General features: G+C 41.7%; 1 protein-coding gene and 1 long non-coding RNA gene across 3 annotated transcripts; both read right to left on the bottom strand.

Annotated features, from left to right (window-relative positions):
- Window positions 1–8,313: 8,313 nt before the first annotated feature.
- Window positions 8,314–10,753, bottom strand: LOC144712159 (guanine nucleotide-binding protein subunit gamma 1-like). 2 transcript variants are annotated; one of them, XM_078586353.1, is made up of 5 exons: window positions 10,655–10,753; window positions 10,391–10,575; window positions 8,809–8,861; window positions 8,688–8,732; window positions 8,314–8,529 (listed from the first exon to the last, which is right to left on the bottom strand). In XM_078586353.1, the coding sequence occupies exons 2-5, from the start codon at window positions 10,550–10,552 to the stop codon at window positions 8,445–8,447; spliced, it is 345 nt and encodes a 114-aa protein (XP_078442479.1). In that variant the 5' UTR covers window positions 10,553–10,575; window positions 10,655–10,753; the 3' UTR covers window positions 8,314–8,444. The 2 variants fall into 2 exon arrangements, with proteins under 2 accessions (XP_078442479.1, XP_078442480.1); XM_078586354.1 differs by lacking the exon at window positions 8,688–8,732.
- Window positions 10,754–13,671: 2,918 nt separating this feature from the next.
- On the bottom strand, window positions 13,672–15,667 carry LOC144712049 (uncharacterized). Its single transcript, XR_013583717.1, has 2 exons — window positions 14,755–15,667; window positions 13,672–13,916 (listed from the first exon to the last, which is right to left on the bottom strand). It is a non-coding gene; the product is annotated as an uncharacterized LOC144712049 (long non-coding RNA).
- Window positions 15,668–17,351: the final 1,684 nt, after the last annotated feature.

Raw genomic sequence — 17,351 nt, 5'->3', positions numbered from 1 at the left:
GTGGTCAAAGTAGGAGGGTCAGAGAGGCGCCGGGGAGCGAATGGCGGCTCGACGAGTGAATGATGATGCCGGAGCTATAAGTAAAGGTCAGAGGAGAGGGAATACGGCCGGGCCACGGTGAACTGGCTCAAGCGTGATCCTGATTGGGTCGCGCCCTTACGGACGGATGGTTGCACGCGCGTTCAGGACAGTAACACGACCAATGGTCTCTGGCATGTCTGAACTAGCAGGTCAACCCACGGTGGTGGATCGAGAATTGGAGGCGAGCGTTCAGGGTCGTGGGGAGTCCCCATTCTAACGGTCAGCCATCGAACGGTTGGTGTGCAGTGGTTCTCTATTTTGCCTTGGGCGTGGGAAACAGTGCTGGCCGATCAGAGAGAACTAGCTCTCAGCACTACGGTGTTGCCGGTCAGGTTGGTAGAGCCACTTCACTAGGGATAAGCTGTCGTGTGGGGTCCGTTCGACTCGGCAAGGAGTCGGCGACCAGGTTCGGTAGGTTCAACGGTTGAACTCATCATCAACAATAGCTTTTCCCCATAGATGTGGAGTCTTTGACCAGGTTCAGCAGCTCCGTCAGCACAACAATTCTTCTCTACCTAACCGGGTTGGTCGGCCTTCTACCGGTTCCTGATTAAACAAACTGACCAGTCGGTAGGTTGGTACTAAAAAATCCAGTAGACCGAGCAGTTCAACAAATCCATCGGAACTTTGCCGATGATGCTCACAGACCCCGGAATTGGGCGGCCACAGACAGATAATCAGCCCCACAGGAACTCAACGGTCGAGGTAATTTCTGGCGTCCATGGTGGATCGAGCGTGCCTAGAGGTGGTCCTGCGCAAGGGGGCGTCGAATTAGCCATCTTGGTGGTGTGACATCGTGTCCAGAGGCTCAATCATTGACTGAGTTTTTCTCCTTTTTGTCCTCCCTGCAGTGGAGCGCCGGGGGCGTGAAGATCCGCCCTAGTCATGAGAATCGATCACCCCAAATGAGGGGTAATGTTGCTCATGATCTGAGCACGAAATTGAGGGGGTTGGAACTTGAATTCCTCTCTCAATTCCTCCTTCTTCTCCCCCCATTCCCTCTTCCTCCTTCCCTTGTGTTCTTCTCTTGAGCAAGGAAGGGAGACCAGACAAGAGTGTAACAAAATACTTAATCAGTTTCTTTCTGGTCTAAGGACCTAGGGCGGCCCCTCTTCCCTTATAAAGGGGGAAGAGGAATTGGGCCCCCTAATTGGGTCAACAAGGTGGGGGAAGACTGATCCATTGGGGGCCCTTATAGAATGGGCCCCCATAACAAAGAAATAAAAAGGGAAAATTGAAAATATAATAAGAAAAGGGAAAGGGGAAAGGACTAGGGGCCCCTTCCCATGACGACGCGGACGAACATACATGACGCGTCGCGAATGCGACGAAAAAAAATGACGAATACGGAAAAACACAAAACACGACAAAGAAACAATGGGAATCAAAAAAAAGATAACGAGCATCTTCACCTAGTCTTCGATGACGGTGGTGATCGGTGCGGACAGTGTCGTTGACGAAACCTTAATGGCGTGCGCCATCAATTTTCCAACATTAACAATTTACACTTACCCAATGTGGGGAATTAAAAATTAGTAATATATATATATATATATATATATATATTCAACATATTGAATATTTAATTATATAAATTTCAACAAAGTGTGGGCAGTATTTATAGAATTTTCAACATTTCCCGACAAGCTTCTTCATTTTATCAGGTTTTTAGTGGAGGATAGGTGATAATTTCACTTTTAGGGTTAAAATTTTTCATTGGCTCCACAGGGAACGATGATTAAGGAATTATTTTCCTAGACTAGTGATGATTGACGAGAAGACTGACGAAAACAAGATTCGAGGTTGTTAGCTAGTGATATCGATAAAAATTAGGTAATTATAAGTTAAATTAACATAAAGAGAAGAGTGAGTGATTGAGATGGATATGACAATGAACGACGTTATGAACGGGGATAGTGGTTGGATATGGAGTGGTATGATGGCGAGGATGAGAGACAAGAAACGAGAGTAAAAATGAAACTGCAAGTTCGATGATAAACAACCCTAATTACGTTAACTATGGCGTCGGGAAAGAGACAACGTAAGGCGAGGACACTTACCTTGGATCCTTACGTTCTGCCAGGATCACAGCAATTTACAAGTGCCGGTAAGCTCCCCCTCTTCTCCAATGCTTCTCCCCACACACCCAGGACACCAAGAAAATTCTTGATGGATCTCAAAACTCACTATCTTTCAATCAGCCCATAAAAGTAGGAAGAAAGTTCAAGATGATTTCTACAATGATTCTGGCCTCTATTTATAGATCAGAGGGTATGGATAGAAAGAGGAGCGCAAGATGAAGCAAATGAGAGTGGTGGATCAAAAGTTATTGCGGTTTGAAGTTGAAGCAATCCTAGCCTTTATTTTCTTCTCTCTCCTCATCAATGTCATCAGTTTCGTGCCTGTTAAGAAGTCAAAGCACTTGGTATTCTGTGCCTTTTTGTATTCCGTGGCTTTTCATATTCTGTGGCTTTTCTTAATCCATGCCACGTGTACATGACAAAAGAACAAAAAAACAAAGAAAAAAACCTCTTTCTCGACGGTGACATGGCAGTGCGTCAGCGCGCCACATCACCTTACGCCATAAAAAAGCCAAAATACTTAAAAATTCATATTAAATAAAATTAAATTCCAAAAAATACGTATAAATTATATCTTTCCAAATTTAATGTCAAAAAATTTCAGAAAAATCATGTTGTCTCAAAAATATATTATTTTAGAATATATTGTTAGAAAATTCCCAAAAAATGCAGAAAATTCAGAAATTCGTTCTAAAAATAGATTTAATCATTTTAAGCTTGATAGCATGCAAATATGAGTAATTTAATGCATAAAACATGTGCATATAATAACATAAGGCACTAGAAATTCATGTTATCAATAGGTAAACATCTTCCACATACATGCCAAAACTTAAATAAAAGTAAGTTTCTAGTTTCTTTTCAAATTTTGAGACAAATATTTTAGACATTCCTTAGTCCCCATAAAAAATATAGGTTAAATGTTGCCCGATTAAGGATAAAAATAAACTATTTATCTGGGTTTAATGTATATTTTTTTCGTATAGTTCTCCTATACAAATTTGCACAATATAAAGTCATAAGGGAATTTCTTTAAGAATGTGACATGAAGCATTCATTTGCGCGTGCAACTTAGTAGAAGGCTTTATATAAAACGCCTGGACCAACTTTAAACCTTAAAACATTTTAGAAATCTACAATATGGGATTGCTATGGATTCGGAAAAAATATCCGAATATTGGTTACCAATATCTGGATATCGGTAACCGATACCTATATCCGAGATCCGTCTCGTCCCTACATCTTTGGTACCTGTCACAGATTTTTGTCCACGCGTCAAAGACCGATATTGACCGATATCCGATATCTGATATCAGGCACCGTCCCGGTTTTATTCCCGATACCACTACCTCCATGATCGCATTAGACAAAATTTGAAAGGGCAATTGAGAGACATGATTATATGGGTAAGAGAAATATAAGATATAGTGAGAGATCTCGATTTAAGCGGAGATGGTTTCATGTTGGTTTCCAAGGTTGTGATTGAAATGAAACCATGACAATTTGTGAAGCATAAAACATATCATGAAACTGTCGTGGATCATAAAACCTAATGATCATGTCTCTCATAAAACCAAACCGACCCATCATAAAATCAAACAACAAGAATCGAACAACTCCAGGGCCCATCTATATTCACGATCCATAAGACGAAATTATTAAAACCTCCATTTCTCAACGTTTATGCCTTGTTATTCACAACGTTTTCTTCATGAAACTCATTAAACCAAACCGACCCATCATAAAATCAAACAACAAGAATCGAGCAACTCCAGAGACCAGCTATATTCACGATCCATAAGACGAAATTATTAAAACCACCATTTCTCAACGTTTATGCCTTGTTATTCACAACGTTTTCTGCATGAAACTCATTCAACCAAACCGACCCATCATAAAATCAAACAAAAAGAATCGAACTCCAGAGCCCAGCCATATTCACAATCCATAAGACGAAATTATTAAACAACTCCAGAGCCCAACTATATTCACAAACCATAAGACGAAATTATTAAAAGCTCCATTTCTCAACGTTTCTGCATTGTTATTCACAACGTTTTCTTCATAAAATTCTGTGGGGAAGATCAGTTCTTGGGAGCCGGCGGCGACGGCATTTTGGGAATTGGGGGAAGATTCTTGAAGCCCGTAGTGCAGTGGACATGGCAAAGATCCCAGCAAATTCTCCGGGTTATCCTCGGATCAACCTGTTTAAGCGCTAAGCAATTGGGCACGCAAGGCTTCATGCACTGCCTCTCCGGCGTTGGACGCCCTTCTGAAGCCCCTGCCATCACCACCAACGCTATCAGCAGCACCCCTACAACGTTTCTGATGTAACCCATCTCTTCCTCTCTCTCTCTCTCTCTCTCTCTCTCTCTCTCTCTCTCTCTCTCTCTCTCTCTCTCTCTCTCTCTCTCTCTCTCTCTCTCTCGTTATCGCCTTGTTTGGGTTGAAGATTGGAGAGAATTCTTTATAGGTGATGTGGGGAGATGGGTAGTGTTTAATTATAGCGAATACCAGTTTTTGTAGTGGATGCTGGGATTTAGTCGGCGAGAATAAGGGAGAGAAGGAGAGGAGATCTCTCTCTATCCCTCTATCTCTGTATCTCTATCTCTCTCTCTCTTTCTTTCTCTTTCTCTCTCTTGTTTTGGCCTTGTTTGGGTTGAAGATTGGAGTTTCGAGAGAAGTCTTTATTGGGGATGTGGGGAGATGGGTAATGTTTAATAATGGCGAATGGCAGTTTTTGTAGTGGATGTTGGGATTTGGTTAGCGAGAATAAGGGAGAGAAGGAGAGGAGATCTCAACGCGTTTTAGTTAGTGAACGCGACGCTCTCTCTCTCTGTTCTCTGTCTCTGTCTCTCTGTCTCTCTCTCTCTCTCTGTTTCTGTCACTCTCTTTCTCTCTCTCTGTTTCTCTGTCTCTCTCTGTTTCTCTGTCTCTCTCTCTGTTTCTCTGTCTCTCTCTTTCTCTCTCTCTGTTTCTCTGTCTCTGTCTCTCTCTCTCTCTGTTTCTGTCTCTCTCTTTCTCTCTCTCTGTTTCTCTGTCTGTCTCTCTCTCTGTTTCTCTGTCTCTCTCTCTCTCTCTGTTTCTGTCTCTCTCTTTCTCTCTCTCTGTTTCTCTGTCTGTCTCTCTCTCTCTCTGTTTCTGTCTCTCTCTTTCTCTCTCTCTGTTTCTCTCTCTCTCTCTCTCTGTTTCTCTCTCTCTCTCTGTGTTTCTGTCTCTCTCTTTCTCTCTCTCTGTTTCTCTGTCTCTCTCTCCCTCTCTATGTTTTTCTGTCTCTCTCTCTCTCTATCTCCAGTTATTACCTTATTTGGGTTGAAGATTGGAGGTGGGAGAGAAGTCTTTAAAGGTGATATTGAGAGAATGGGGAGATGGGTAATGTTTAACAATGGCGAATGACAGTTTTTGTAGTGGATGTTGGGATTTAGTTGGCGAGAATAAGGGAGAGAAGGAGAGGAGATCTCGCTCTCTCTCCCTCTCCCTCTCCCTCTCTCTCTATCTCTCTCTTTATCTCTCTCTCTCTCTCATTCTCTCTATCTCTCTCTCTTTCTCTCTATCTTTCTATCTCTCTCTCGCTCTTTTTCTTTCTATTTCTCTCTTTCTCTCTTTCTCTCTCTGCCTAACTTTCCCTTTCTCTCTCTTTCTCTCTGTGTAGTGTGTATCGCTCTCCCTATCTCTCTCTATTTCTCTCTCTGTCTAGCTTTCCCTTTCTCTCTGTGTATCGCTCTCCCTATCTCTCTCTCTGTTTCTAGATTTCCCTTCACCGTCTTTCTCCCTGTGTATCGCTCCCCCTTTCTCTCTCTTTCTCTCTCTGTCTAGCTCCCCCTTTCACACTCTCTCTGTCTAGCTCTCCCTTTCTCTCTCTGTCTCGCTCTCCCTTTCTCTTTCTGGCTAGCTTTCCCCTTCTCTCTCTGTCTAGCTCTCCCTTTCTCTCTCTGTCTAACTCTCCCTTTCTCTCTCTGTCTAGCTCCCCCCTTTCTCTCTCTCTCTTTGTCTAACTCTCCCTTTCTCTCTCTCTCTCTCTCTCTCTCTCTCTCTCTCTCTCTCTCTCTCTCTCTCTCTCTCTCTCTCTCTCTCTCTCTCTCTCTCTCTCTCTCTCTCTCTCTCTCTCTCTCTCTCTCTCTCTCTCTCTCTCTCTCTCTCTCTCTCTCTCTCTCTCTCTCTCTCTCTCTCTCTCTCTCTCTCTCTCTCTCTCTCTCTCTCTCTCTCTCTCTCTCTCTCTCTCTCTCTCTCTCTCTCTCTCTCTCTCTCTCTCTCTCTCTCTCTATCTCTCTCTCTGTGTCTAGCTCTCCCTTTCTCTCTCTCTCTATCTATCTCTCTCTCTGTGTCTAGCTCTCCCTTTCTCTCTCTCTCTGTCTAGCTCTCCCTTTCTCTCTCTGTCTCGCTCCCCCCTTTCTCTCTCTCTCTCTGTCTAGCTCTCCCTTTCTCGCTCTGTCTAGCTCCCCCTTTCTCTCTCTCTCTCTGTCTAGCTCAGTAGCTCTCCCTTTCTCTCTCTGTCTAGCTCTCCCTCTCTCTCTCTCTCTCTCTGTCTAGCTCCCCCTTTCTCTCTATCTCTCTGTCTAGCTCCCCCTTTCTCTCTCTTTCTCTCTCTCTCTCTTTCGAGCTCTCCGTTTCTCTTTCTTTCTCTCCCTCTTTTTCTCTCGATCTATACTTATGTACAACATAGTCCATTTCTAAAGAGAAACCGAACCGTGCCCTTCGATATAATATATCTTTCAAATCTTAGACTTTATATTGGTCTCTTTCTCCTTATCTCTCTCTCTTTCTCCTTATCTCTCTCTCTCTCTCTCTCTCTCTCTCTCTCTCTCTCTCTCTCTCTCTCTCTCTCTCATGAATGTCTTTCTCTATATCTCCCCCTCTCGGCCTTTCCCCTTTCAGATATTTTCATCCATAACAATGTCAAGTTATCTCTTATCTCGCTTTTATCATGTCTCAAAATAATATATAATACCATAAAACATTATTGCTTACGGTATTTTATGATATTGTTCTATGTATGGGTTATGATAAAGCACTATATCAATTGAGTTTCCATCATCTCTTGCGGAATATCATTATCAAGTATTTGACCCTTTTATTTTACTCCAATCTCCAGAATAGGGATCTGTGATTGTCATCCGGCCATCATCCATCGATGCCATTGGGCTATGACGACGTTGACGACATTGACGACGACGACAACAATCAAAGGCTATTATGATGTCAACGAAGCACTTAACGACAACAATGATGCCAGCGTCATCGTCGGATGACGATTTAGCCACTCGCGTGAGGTAAGAAGAAGATGACGGTCAATGGTAAGTATGAAGTTGACAAAGCACTTGACGATGTCAATGACGACAACGGTCAATGGTTAGTATGATGTTGATCGAACACTCGGCCCGAGTCACAAAAGGAGGGCACTGGACCTCTGGCGAGACATCGAGACTCCGGGCAAGACCAGAGTCTTATGAAAAATTAGCATTCAGTATTAATAGGGAACTCAAACTAAATTCACCCGGATAAGAATTATTCATTTGCCCATCCTTCTTCAGCCTTCTCTCCTAGGCTCCTTAAAAAGTCCAAATTCAGGGACTTATATCATTGTTTTAATTTTGACTTCTCCAAGCATATTTTACATTGGTTTTTCATTTAATACTCTATAAAAAATTAAAATATCCTTAATTATTTTACAATTTGATAAAATCACTAAGTATAAGGTTAGGGGTCGTGTGACAAGGGTAAGTCACATGACATTGACGTCGTCGTCATGATTTTATTGTCCATTCGTTGATGTCAATGACATGTGTCATTTATCTTTAATGATAGGACCCCCATCTAATCTAGGGGTAGATATGGAGGTCTAAGCTTGGGGAACAGTAGTAATGATTCAATCCCTATTCAAGAATGAACTCATTGAAAATGAAATGAATGGAGGCCCAAAAAATTAGTAGAGCATGTGGTTTAATTTGATCCAAAGAAAAGAACCTTACTAGTGTTATACATTTCCTTAAAGTATGGCCAAAATATATGTAAGTATGGACACTGAACCTGTCCTCTATCTTTCATAAAAATCCCCAAAAATAGTTACAGAAAATTCAAGCGTCAGAATCATGGAGTTAACTCCCTGAGCTGATCATAGCCCCTCAGCATTATTTTAATTAATATGAATACATTTTGAACTCGAAAAGAGAAGAATGCATAAAAAGGCTGACAACTTTGCGTTCATATCAGGTTTTTATGAATAAATATGACAGAATTAGGGAGGAAGAAAAAAAAATCTATAAAAGGAGGATCTAACCCAGGTTAGAGAATCCTACACCGGCAGCTGGGGGAATCTTGGGGGCCTTCAAACCACCGTTCCCATGATGGGTTCACTGGTCCAATGGTCCTGCAAGATTGATCATGGTCAACCTTGTAAAATTATTTCTCAATTTTTCCTTCAAAAGAAAGGACTATTTCTCAAAAAAAAAAATTTGAACTATAAAAAGGGATGAACACCCGACGAATCGGTGAATTATTTCTCAAATTAATTTTTTTTTCCCTTACACTGGTAACAATGGGTCTGGCTTGCTTTCCACGGTCTGGATGATTCTGTTGACCGTGACAGATAGGTCAAAATTAGGGTTCCAGAAAGGGGCCAAGTGTCAACTCCAGATTGGATACTTACAATTGACATGCGGAAGAGACACGGTCAGTCTTTTCCAGCTTTTCCAGCTCCTCCTGCAGGAGCAAAATGGATTGAAAAGAAAATTCAAAGATATACAAAAATAAAAGATAAATTGAGAAGAAATGTAACGTCTGATGCACCGCAGAAAAATGATTCAGAGGGGGAGAATCAAGGAAATTGCCGAAAAATAAGCGTTTTGAACTAAAACTACATGGATTTTGTCAACATTAGTAAAATGAAATTAGAGGTGGGAAGAACTAGAGGAGCATGACATGCATTGAGCATGGAGATAGTGGCAGGGCTGAGAGAGGTGGAGATGGAGATAGAGATAGAGATGGTCGAGATGGAGATAGAGATAGAGATGGTCGAGATGGAGATGGAGATGGAGATAAAGATGGAGATAGAGATAGAGATGGTCGAGATGGAGATGGAGATGGAGATAAAGATGGAGATAGAGATAGAGATGGTCGAGATGGAGATGGAGATGGAGATAAAGAGGGAGACAGAGATGGAGATGGAGATGGAGATGGAGATAGAGATAGAGATGGAGATGGGGATAGAGATAAAGAGGGAGATGGAGATGTAGATAGAGATAGAGATGGAGATGGGGATAGAGATAAAGAGGGAGATGGAGATGGAGATAGAGATAGAGATAGAGATGGAGATGGGGATGGAGATAGAGATAAAGAGGGAGATGGAGATGGAGATAGAGATAGAGATGGAAATGGTGATGAAGATAGAGATAGAGATAAGATGAAGATAGTGATAGAGAGCGCTAAAGAGAGGTAGAGATAGAGATAGTGATAGAGAGAGCTACAGAGAGGTAGAGATAGAGATAGAGATAGACAGAAATAGAGATAGACATAGAGAGATGAGAATAGGTAGGCTCATTAGGCCTATAAGGTACACTCACAAAAAGAAAAAAAGGCAAACTTGAGGAAAATCAGGACAGATGTTTCCTTAATGATTTGGCTCTCAATGATGCATAGAAATGCCAGAGAGATCAGTTTTTCTCTGGACTAGTAGTCCAATTTTTCCATGTCAACGAAATAAATATTTGAGGTATTCCTGAAATAAAAGATGATTTCGAGTCACTACTGTTCCATTGATTCCTGAAATTTTGGGGTCAAATGTGTCTATTAAGACAATCAAAATTTGATGTTCTGTTTCTTCTTCTCCCTTCTTTAGTGGAAGAAAAACGTCGATCAAAGTGGCGTGTATCATTATCTTCTCAGTTGCCCAGAATACGGCCAGAGAAGCTAAAATTATCCTTAAAGACGGTCACCAGTTCCCAGAATCGAAATCAAAGATCTGCACACACAGAAAATTCCCAAAAAAAATCTTAAGAAATCCCCCAAAATTCCGTCAGCAACGGGGAAGATAAATAGCGAACGAAGGGGATTTCAGAAACCCAACATCATCAGCGAAGAAATCTAAATCAAAGAGCTCCGCACGCAGAAAATACCCAGAAAAATCTATTAAAATTCCCCAAAAAAATCTGGCGGAGACGAAAAATCGCCGAACGAAGGAGATTGCCGAAACGATTCAAACAACATCATCAGCAAAGAAAACGAAGCCCTACCTCCAAGAACTTCGTCTCCTGCTCGAACCGCTTCAATTCAGCGACGATCCGGTGCTTCCCCTTCACCTCCGGCGCCAAATCCCGGCCATCTCCTACCGCGCCGTCCCCAAGAACACCAATCGGCGACGGCGAGACGGCGTTCTGAACCCCATCCGCTTCCATATCCTCCTCAAATCAACAGCTACCTGCAACCATCCAATCAAAAAGAAAGCTAAAATTCAGACATCGCCGACAACCTCCATTGCATCTGAAGATCGAAATCACTTCTGCCGAAGAATCGACGGCGACATCGAAGCAAGGAATTGGAGCAACGATCGTCCACCGAAGAACTAGAACGAAGAAGACTATTCTTCTTCCCAGTCAATTCTAAAACTTCTTAAATACTAAATAGTGTTGGACGACGGGACGGATGACGGTTTATCATTCTTTTAGCTTTTTTTTTAAATCATCCTTTTAGTTACTTCTGGTCTTGATCTTGGCATAGAAAATGTAACTTAACAACGGATTGAAATGAATATATTGTATCAATGAGTTTGAACAAGATATAGAATGTGTGATTTCTTTCCAGCCACATATATATTTTCATCACATGCCTTCCGTCACCAGATGTCGGTGATTTACTCTAGTTTTTTAACCATTTGTTATGTTCGTCCCTTTGTGATGGATGACTGACCTAAATGACGTTATGTCCTATTCCGTCTCTGAAATATTCTAGTTATTCCTAATGTGTAATAAAAATCATTGGAGAAATTCTTCTATGATAACTAGACGATCCCATCTGAACCGTCTAATTAGCTTTGAATACTTCTCGCTATATATGAGTTATGGCTTAATTGAATATATTAATAAGAAACCTTTAACCAAAAGTCAAAATACAATTATTTATCCACAAGGTGTTTTCGGTATCTTATGTGTTAGGACAACTTATAGATTATGACATAAATCAACTTGATTGACAACTACGTATAATATCGTTCAAGAGTTCATGCACGTAACTTGGTTAACTATTTGATTAAAATATATGTGGTTGACAAGTCAATCACACATTTTGTGTCTTCCTCGTTGTCCAGTGACATGACGATTCATCACAGTACAAATGTGGTGCTTACAATGAAGTCAATGAACTCACGATCTTACTTAGTGAATTATAATGTGAGCATATTACATAGATCACTAGTATGCGAGCATGTGCTCTAAATATCTGTGTCCAAAGGATACTCAGTAAGGATGTCAAAATATTTTGATAGAATAACATTATCTAGTCTCGATCCTATGACGAGTATGGCTGATTCCATATGCATTATTGTGGAGACACCAATAATGAATAGTAGGCCTTCTTTAGCAAAAAGAGTTTATTAAATTGATGTGTATGAATATTTAATTGATTACACCAAAATATCGATCGAATTGACTCACTTCACAATTCTAGAATTGGACCTTAGACTTAAGACACCAAAGGCATCTTGTGGACAAATGGTTGCTCTTTATTTGTGACCTATGAGTTCCTAATGATGTAGTTTTAAACAGTCTTGGTTTGGGTGCAACAAGAAGTTTAAAAAGATGATTGGTGATTAATATGGTATTATTCTCCCCAGATCTAAAAAGATATGGATCAAGGAATATGATGTGAAGAAGTCATATGCCAAGGTAGTGGAATATCAGATAAAAGTTATCTGATGATGTAGGGATATTTCGATATTAACTCAGATGATATATTAGACTTTCATATTTCACCATACCCTAAGCTATTCTAATAGTGTCAAGTGGATGAGGGACTATACATACACACCAACCGACAACAAAAAGGTTCCATGAGTAATTACACTTCTTTATATTTTCTAAAGCACAAGATGTAAATTGGCAACCCACAAGTTGGAAACTTGACTCGTCGATTGGGTTAAATTGATATGTGAATAATATTATATTTGATGATATGTTGAATTAACTTTCAAGGTGAATAGAGTTTATTGGACCACCAAAGTTGTTAACTAGATGATACATGGGCTTAGAGGATCACAAGCAAATGGTTTTTTAGACATCAAAATATATGCTTAATGTTTAGAAGTCTTTATGAAATATCCCTACTTAGTATAAATAGAGGAATTTCTTGAAAAAAAAAAAATCACCCAGGGCTCGAATTATTGAGGGACTAACCCTTCTTCTTCTTTCTCTCTTCTGCTCCCTTTTATTCATGATGCGATCAGAACTACGTAACAATGATAATGGAGTAAGAACTAGGCTCATCAAGGTAAAGGAAGATATTCAACATGTTGGGAATCACATCATGACAAATAAAGGTTGGACACAAAAGACTCAACCCATCTAGATCTAATAATCGATAAATCATAGGTTTGGTACTTAGACATGTGATTTGATCATTATTTTTTAGTATAGTTATGATTTTTTACATTCACCAGTGGTTTTATGAATCAATTTAGTTTCATAACAATCAAGGCCACACAGTTAAACACTATTCCCTAAAGAGAACCCACCTGTTGGGTTTTGGGGCCTCTATTGGCAAGATCCAAACTTGTGTACCAAAATTTCAAATCAAAGATGGATCTATAATACATAAACATGGACCAACAAAAAACATCATCTTTGCATACATTTAATCCATGATTTTTTGGATCTTCGAGTCAGCATCTTTAAATTGTTCAGATCTCCAGCTTCGCTTACATATCCATGTGACATTCAAATTGCTTGATTTCATCTTCGTTCCACAAGCCGTGTAGCTAAAAATCTGATCAGCTTTCCATATAGTTTTCTCTATAAGAATCACTCAAGGAAGAGGAAGAGAACAAAGAGGCAGGCATTAAAACTGATTCACATGGGCGTATATTTATATTGTTTGAGGAAATTTTCATAAAAGTCTCCATCATTGGGAACAATTTATAAATGTCCTGAACTTAATGTATTTTCACTAACATCCAAATATATTTTGTGTGACCCTATAGGCTCATGTATCAGTCTATATAATAACTTCAACGACACAATAACCTTTATTAGTCTGGTACAATCAACTAACTATTTAGCATGTACTTAGCTAATCAATTATTAATTTAACCTAACTGATTGGTTATGTTACCAACTTGTGGTGCAAAGATACTCTTCATACCCTAGAAGATACAAAGGAGTATAAAAACTCTATCATGAAACCTTTTCTGGCATTATTTACCATGTATCCATAGTATATCATCCACATGAGTTTCTTTGATGAATTCAAGAATGATTAACTATCAGTTCTGATTGGTTATTCACATTTGTATTGATGCACGGTGAAATCATTAGAGAACACCTTCTCCGATATTTCCAATGTCCTAGAAAGGGATTTAAATATATCATCTTCCTTAGGCCAATATCCTCCAATATTGAGAGTGGACAATCCCATCTTGACTGCAAAATCACCGTCATGGACTTCTTGTTGCACCTCAAGATAGGAGATTTTGGAATCACCTTAATGGAGATGAATTTGTTGTAGTCACATTGCACCGTCCATCTAGAAGACGTTTTTGGTGTCTTTGGTCTGAGGGTCAATTAAAAAATCATAAATTGAATCAACTTGATTTATAGTTTGGTATAATACTAGTAAATTATTTCTACAAATCAACTCATCGGACTCTTCCTGCTAAAGAGCGCCCATTATGTATTGTTGTCTTCTCCGTACTAATGTATACATAATCAATCATATTCATGATAACAGTGGGACAAGACCGTTCAATTATATCCAGATATTTTTATGTCCCTATAGAGTATTCTTCGAATAAGAATGTTTAGAACACATGTTTAATTGCGATGGTTATCATATCACGGTCTCATCATATTTACTTACTCATTCGTGTATGCATGGACATCAATTATAAGCATCACTCATGCATTATAACATATTGAACTAGATGTAAAATATGTGAGTTGATGCAGGACGGCCTCAGGGACATCGTTCGGTCGCCACCGAGTTTGATGGCTTAGTGACGATAAAGGATGAAGTGTCGGAATACGGCGGTGTTGTCGTCCGACGATATCCTAACGGGTATGTAACTACGTGAATATGTATGCCCTACCTGTCGTACGTGCAGGCTCCGACTCAAGGGAGGCGCCGAGCTCTAAGCTTGGACGGGAGTCGCCGGATGATGGCGATGGGGCTTTTCGAACCTCGTCGGAGCGACGAGGACGTCGACGGTCGAACGGACTCAATCCGTTGGGCTCACACCTAACGGACGTACTCGTCCGTACCGGTAAGACACTCAAATACGTAGTTTTCTCTCGTTTAACCTCTCTCACCTACCTAGCCCAAGAGCAGTGGAGACGGGACAAAAATATACTGCAAGAGAATAACTAAACGAGCGAGGGGGAGGACGGTGTACCTCGTCGGCAGTGGCTCGTAGTGCAGGACTTCATCTTCGTCAGAGGCGTATCGGAGCAGGTGGAGTGAAGGGTGCCGGAGAGGTCACGACAGCTCGACGTGCAGCGGGTGGTGCCGGAGCTTCTTGAAAAGGTCGGTCATCCAAGAGGTCGATGGCGGTAGCGTCGGCAACGCGAACCGGGGGATGGGTTTGCCGGCGCAGCTCGGGTCAGGCAGCGCCCGCAAGTGGGACGACCGGATCAGTCAAATCGGTCTAACAGGCCACCCAGGCTGGGCAGTTTGATCGACCGGGTTGGCTGGTGCGGTCGGTTCGGTCGGTTGGGTCGTTCGGGCCGGTCGGCTCGGCCGGCCGGTTCGGTCGGATCTGATTGGTGTGGTCGGCCGGGTCGTTCGGACCAGTCGATTCAGCCGGTCGGATCGATCGGCTCGACCGGTGTCGGCCGGGTCGACTGGCCCGAACGGTCGGACGGTCGCTCGGACTGATCAGGTTGACCGTTTGCAGGTCGGGCGACGGGTCGATCGCGTTCTAGATCCCGACAACGACGGCAGGACCATGGTGTCGCGGGCGGTGACGGGTCGCGAAGAGCGGCGACGTCTGGGCAGTTCCGCGGCCTCGGGCGCGGCTGGCGGCCTCAGGGCGGCGCAGCCGGCAGGCCCTTCGGGCAGCGGCGGCGGTGCACAGCTAGGTGACCCGCGGGCGAGCGCGGGGTCGGCGTGCAAGGATGGGGGGGAGGAGTGCGGCGGTTGCGGCAGGCGACGGTGGCGTTCTCCCTACTCTCCCCTTTCCTTCTCTTCTTCCTTCTCTCCTCTTCCTTCTCTTCTTCTTCCTTCCCTTGTTCACTTCTCACGCATGAGGAAGGGAGACCAGCTGTTCAACAAAATGCCTGAATGAAACCCAACTGGTCTAAGGAATTCGGGCGTCCACCTTTTCCGTTATAAGGGGGGGAAGGAGGGGCCCCTTATGGGCCAAACGGGGTCCCTTTGGGGAGCCCTTATAAATAGGCTCCCCCATTACAAAACAAAATAAAAAAACACATAACAAAGGGAAATTAAGGGGGAAGAAAAGAGAGGGAAAGGGGAATGGTCAAGGGGAGAAGGTCATAGGACGGCCCCTCCCCCTTGACGACAAAACGTGGACAAATAAAACATCACGGACGCGACAAAACATGACGAAAACGATATGAATGAGAACGGGAAAAGAAACAAAACACGATAGAGAAAGATAGACGAAAGCGGGAAAGATAACCAGAGCAAGGTCACCCGGTCTTCAACGTCGTGAGTGTGTGGCGCGGATGACGTCGAAGGTGATCCTCGATGGCTTGTGCCATCATGAGTAACTTAAATGCCACATATTTCCAACACCACTGTCTATGTTTAGTGTCCCCACGCTAATGGATATAGGATCAACCATACTCATCATATGAGTGCCATTAGATTATACAATTCCATTGGGATATTTTGATGTCCATATCGAGTATCCTTTGAATATGAATATTTTTAATTCATATTTAAAGTCTAGTGGTCATTATATAATGTTCTCATCACTTTTCATTTAGACAGTGCATTTATTCAAGGACTTCTTAATAAAATTCACTTGAGAAGGATAATGAATAAATATATGTTTGAATAGACTTATTCGAGACATAGAAGTGTGATGAGCTTGAAGCCCACATAATATCCACATGGTATTACAGTCTCTAGATATTATGTTTTGGGCGATGGATACAAAGGGGCACATCTAGTGCATCCTAAGCTAAGAAACCACGCCACTTGTTCGGTCATTATAAGATTGGCTACACGATCAACCATGAGTGTTTTGACGCAACAATATAAAGGTCCGTGGAGGTGACTTTGCAAGTCAGTGTGTGGTGAATTCTCATCGAATATTACGTAAGAAGCAATTGTAAATGTTGTGGTAGTATTTTTTTTTAATGCTGCTGTCTTTGTTAACTCTAAGGGACCAATCCCACTATTACTATATACTCAAATAATTTTTTCTATGTTGACGAAGGCTGATTCACATTGACCATTTTCAAGGTCGGTACTCTACAAGATTGAAAAGTTTGTCTTTACATGTTTAAATGTGTGACACACATATTTTTATCCTACATGGAAAGACATATGTCCCTATCCCTAGGGCTGCCAAGTGAGGTATACTAGTACATCAAGTATATATATTTCTAAATTACTAATAAACTATTTTAAACTATATCAGTATTTATAATCAAGAAAGACATGCACCCCTTAGAGTTAACTCAAATGCACCATTCTTACCATAAGGGGATTAAATGGTGGCGACAATGTCAATGCATCATCTTCGGACGCACCGCCACCATCAACCAAGATGCTCCGCATCCTGACTCGTCGTCAACATCAACTGAAGAACTGTCGTGATAACGATCAAGTCAACGCACCGGCATCAGATGCATCGGCATCAGACGTGTCTCCACTTACACACGACATGTCCCGTGTCATGACACGTCGTCAACGCCAGATTCAGAACTGCCAGTTGACGTGACACGATAACACGACGTACATTTTATTTTATTTCTCGTATTTTCTCTTTCCTCCAAGACCTATATGTAGGCCAAAGTTGTA

The sequence above is a fragment of the Wolffia australiana genome, chromosome 14 (genome assembly GCF_029677425.1).
Source record: "Wolffia australiana isolate 7733 chromosome 14, ASM2967742v1".
Classification (NCBI taxonomy): Eukaryota; Viridiplantae; Streptophyta; class Magnoliopsida; order Alismatales; family Araceae; genus Wolffia; species Wolffia australiana.
The sequence above is the reverse complement of the archived record's forward strand: the minus strand, read 5'-3'. Positions and strand labels throughout refer to the sequence as shown.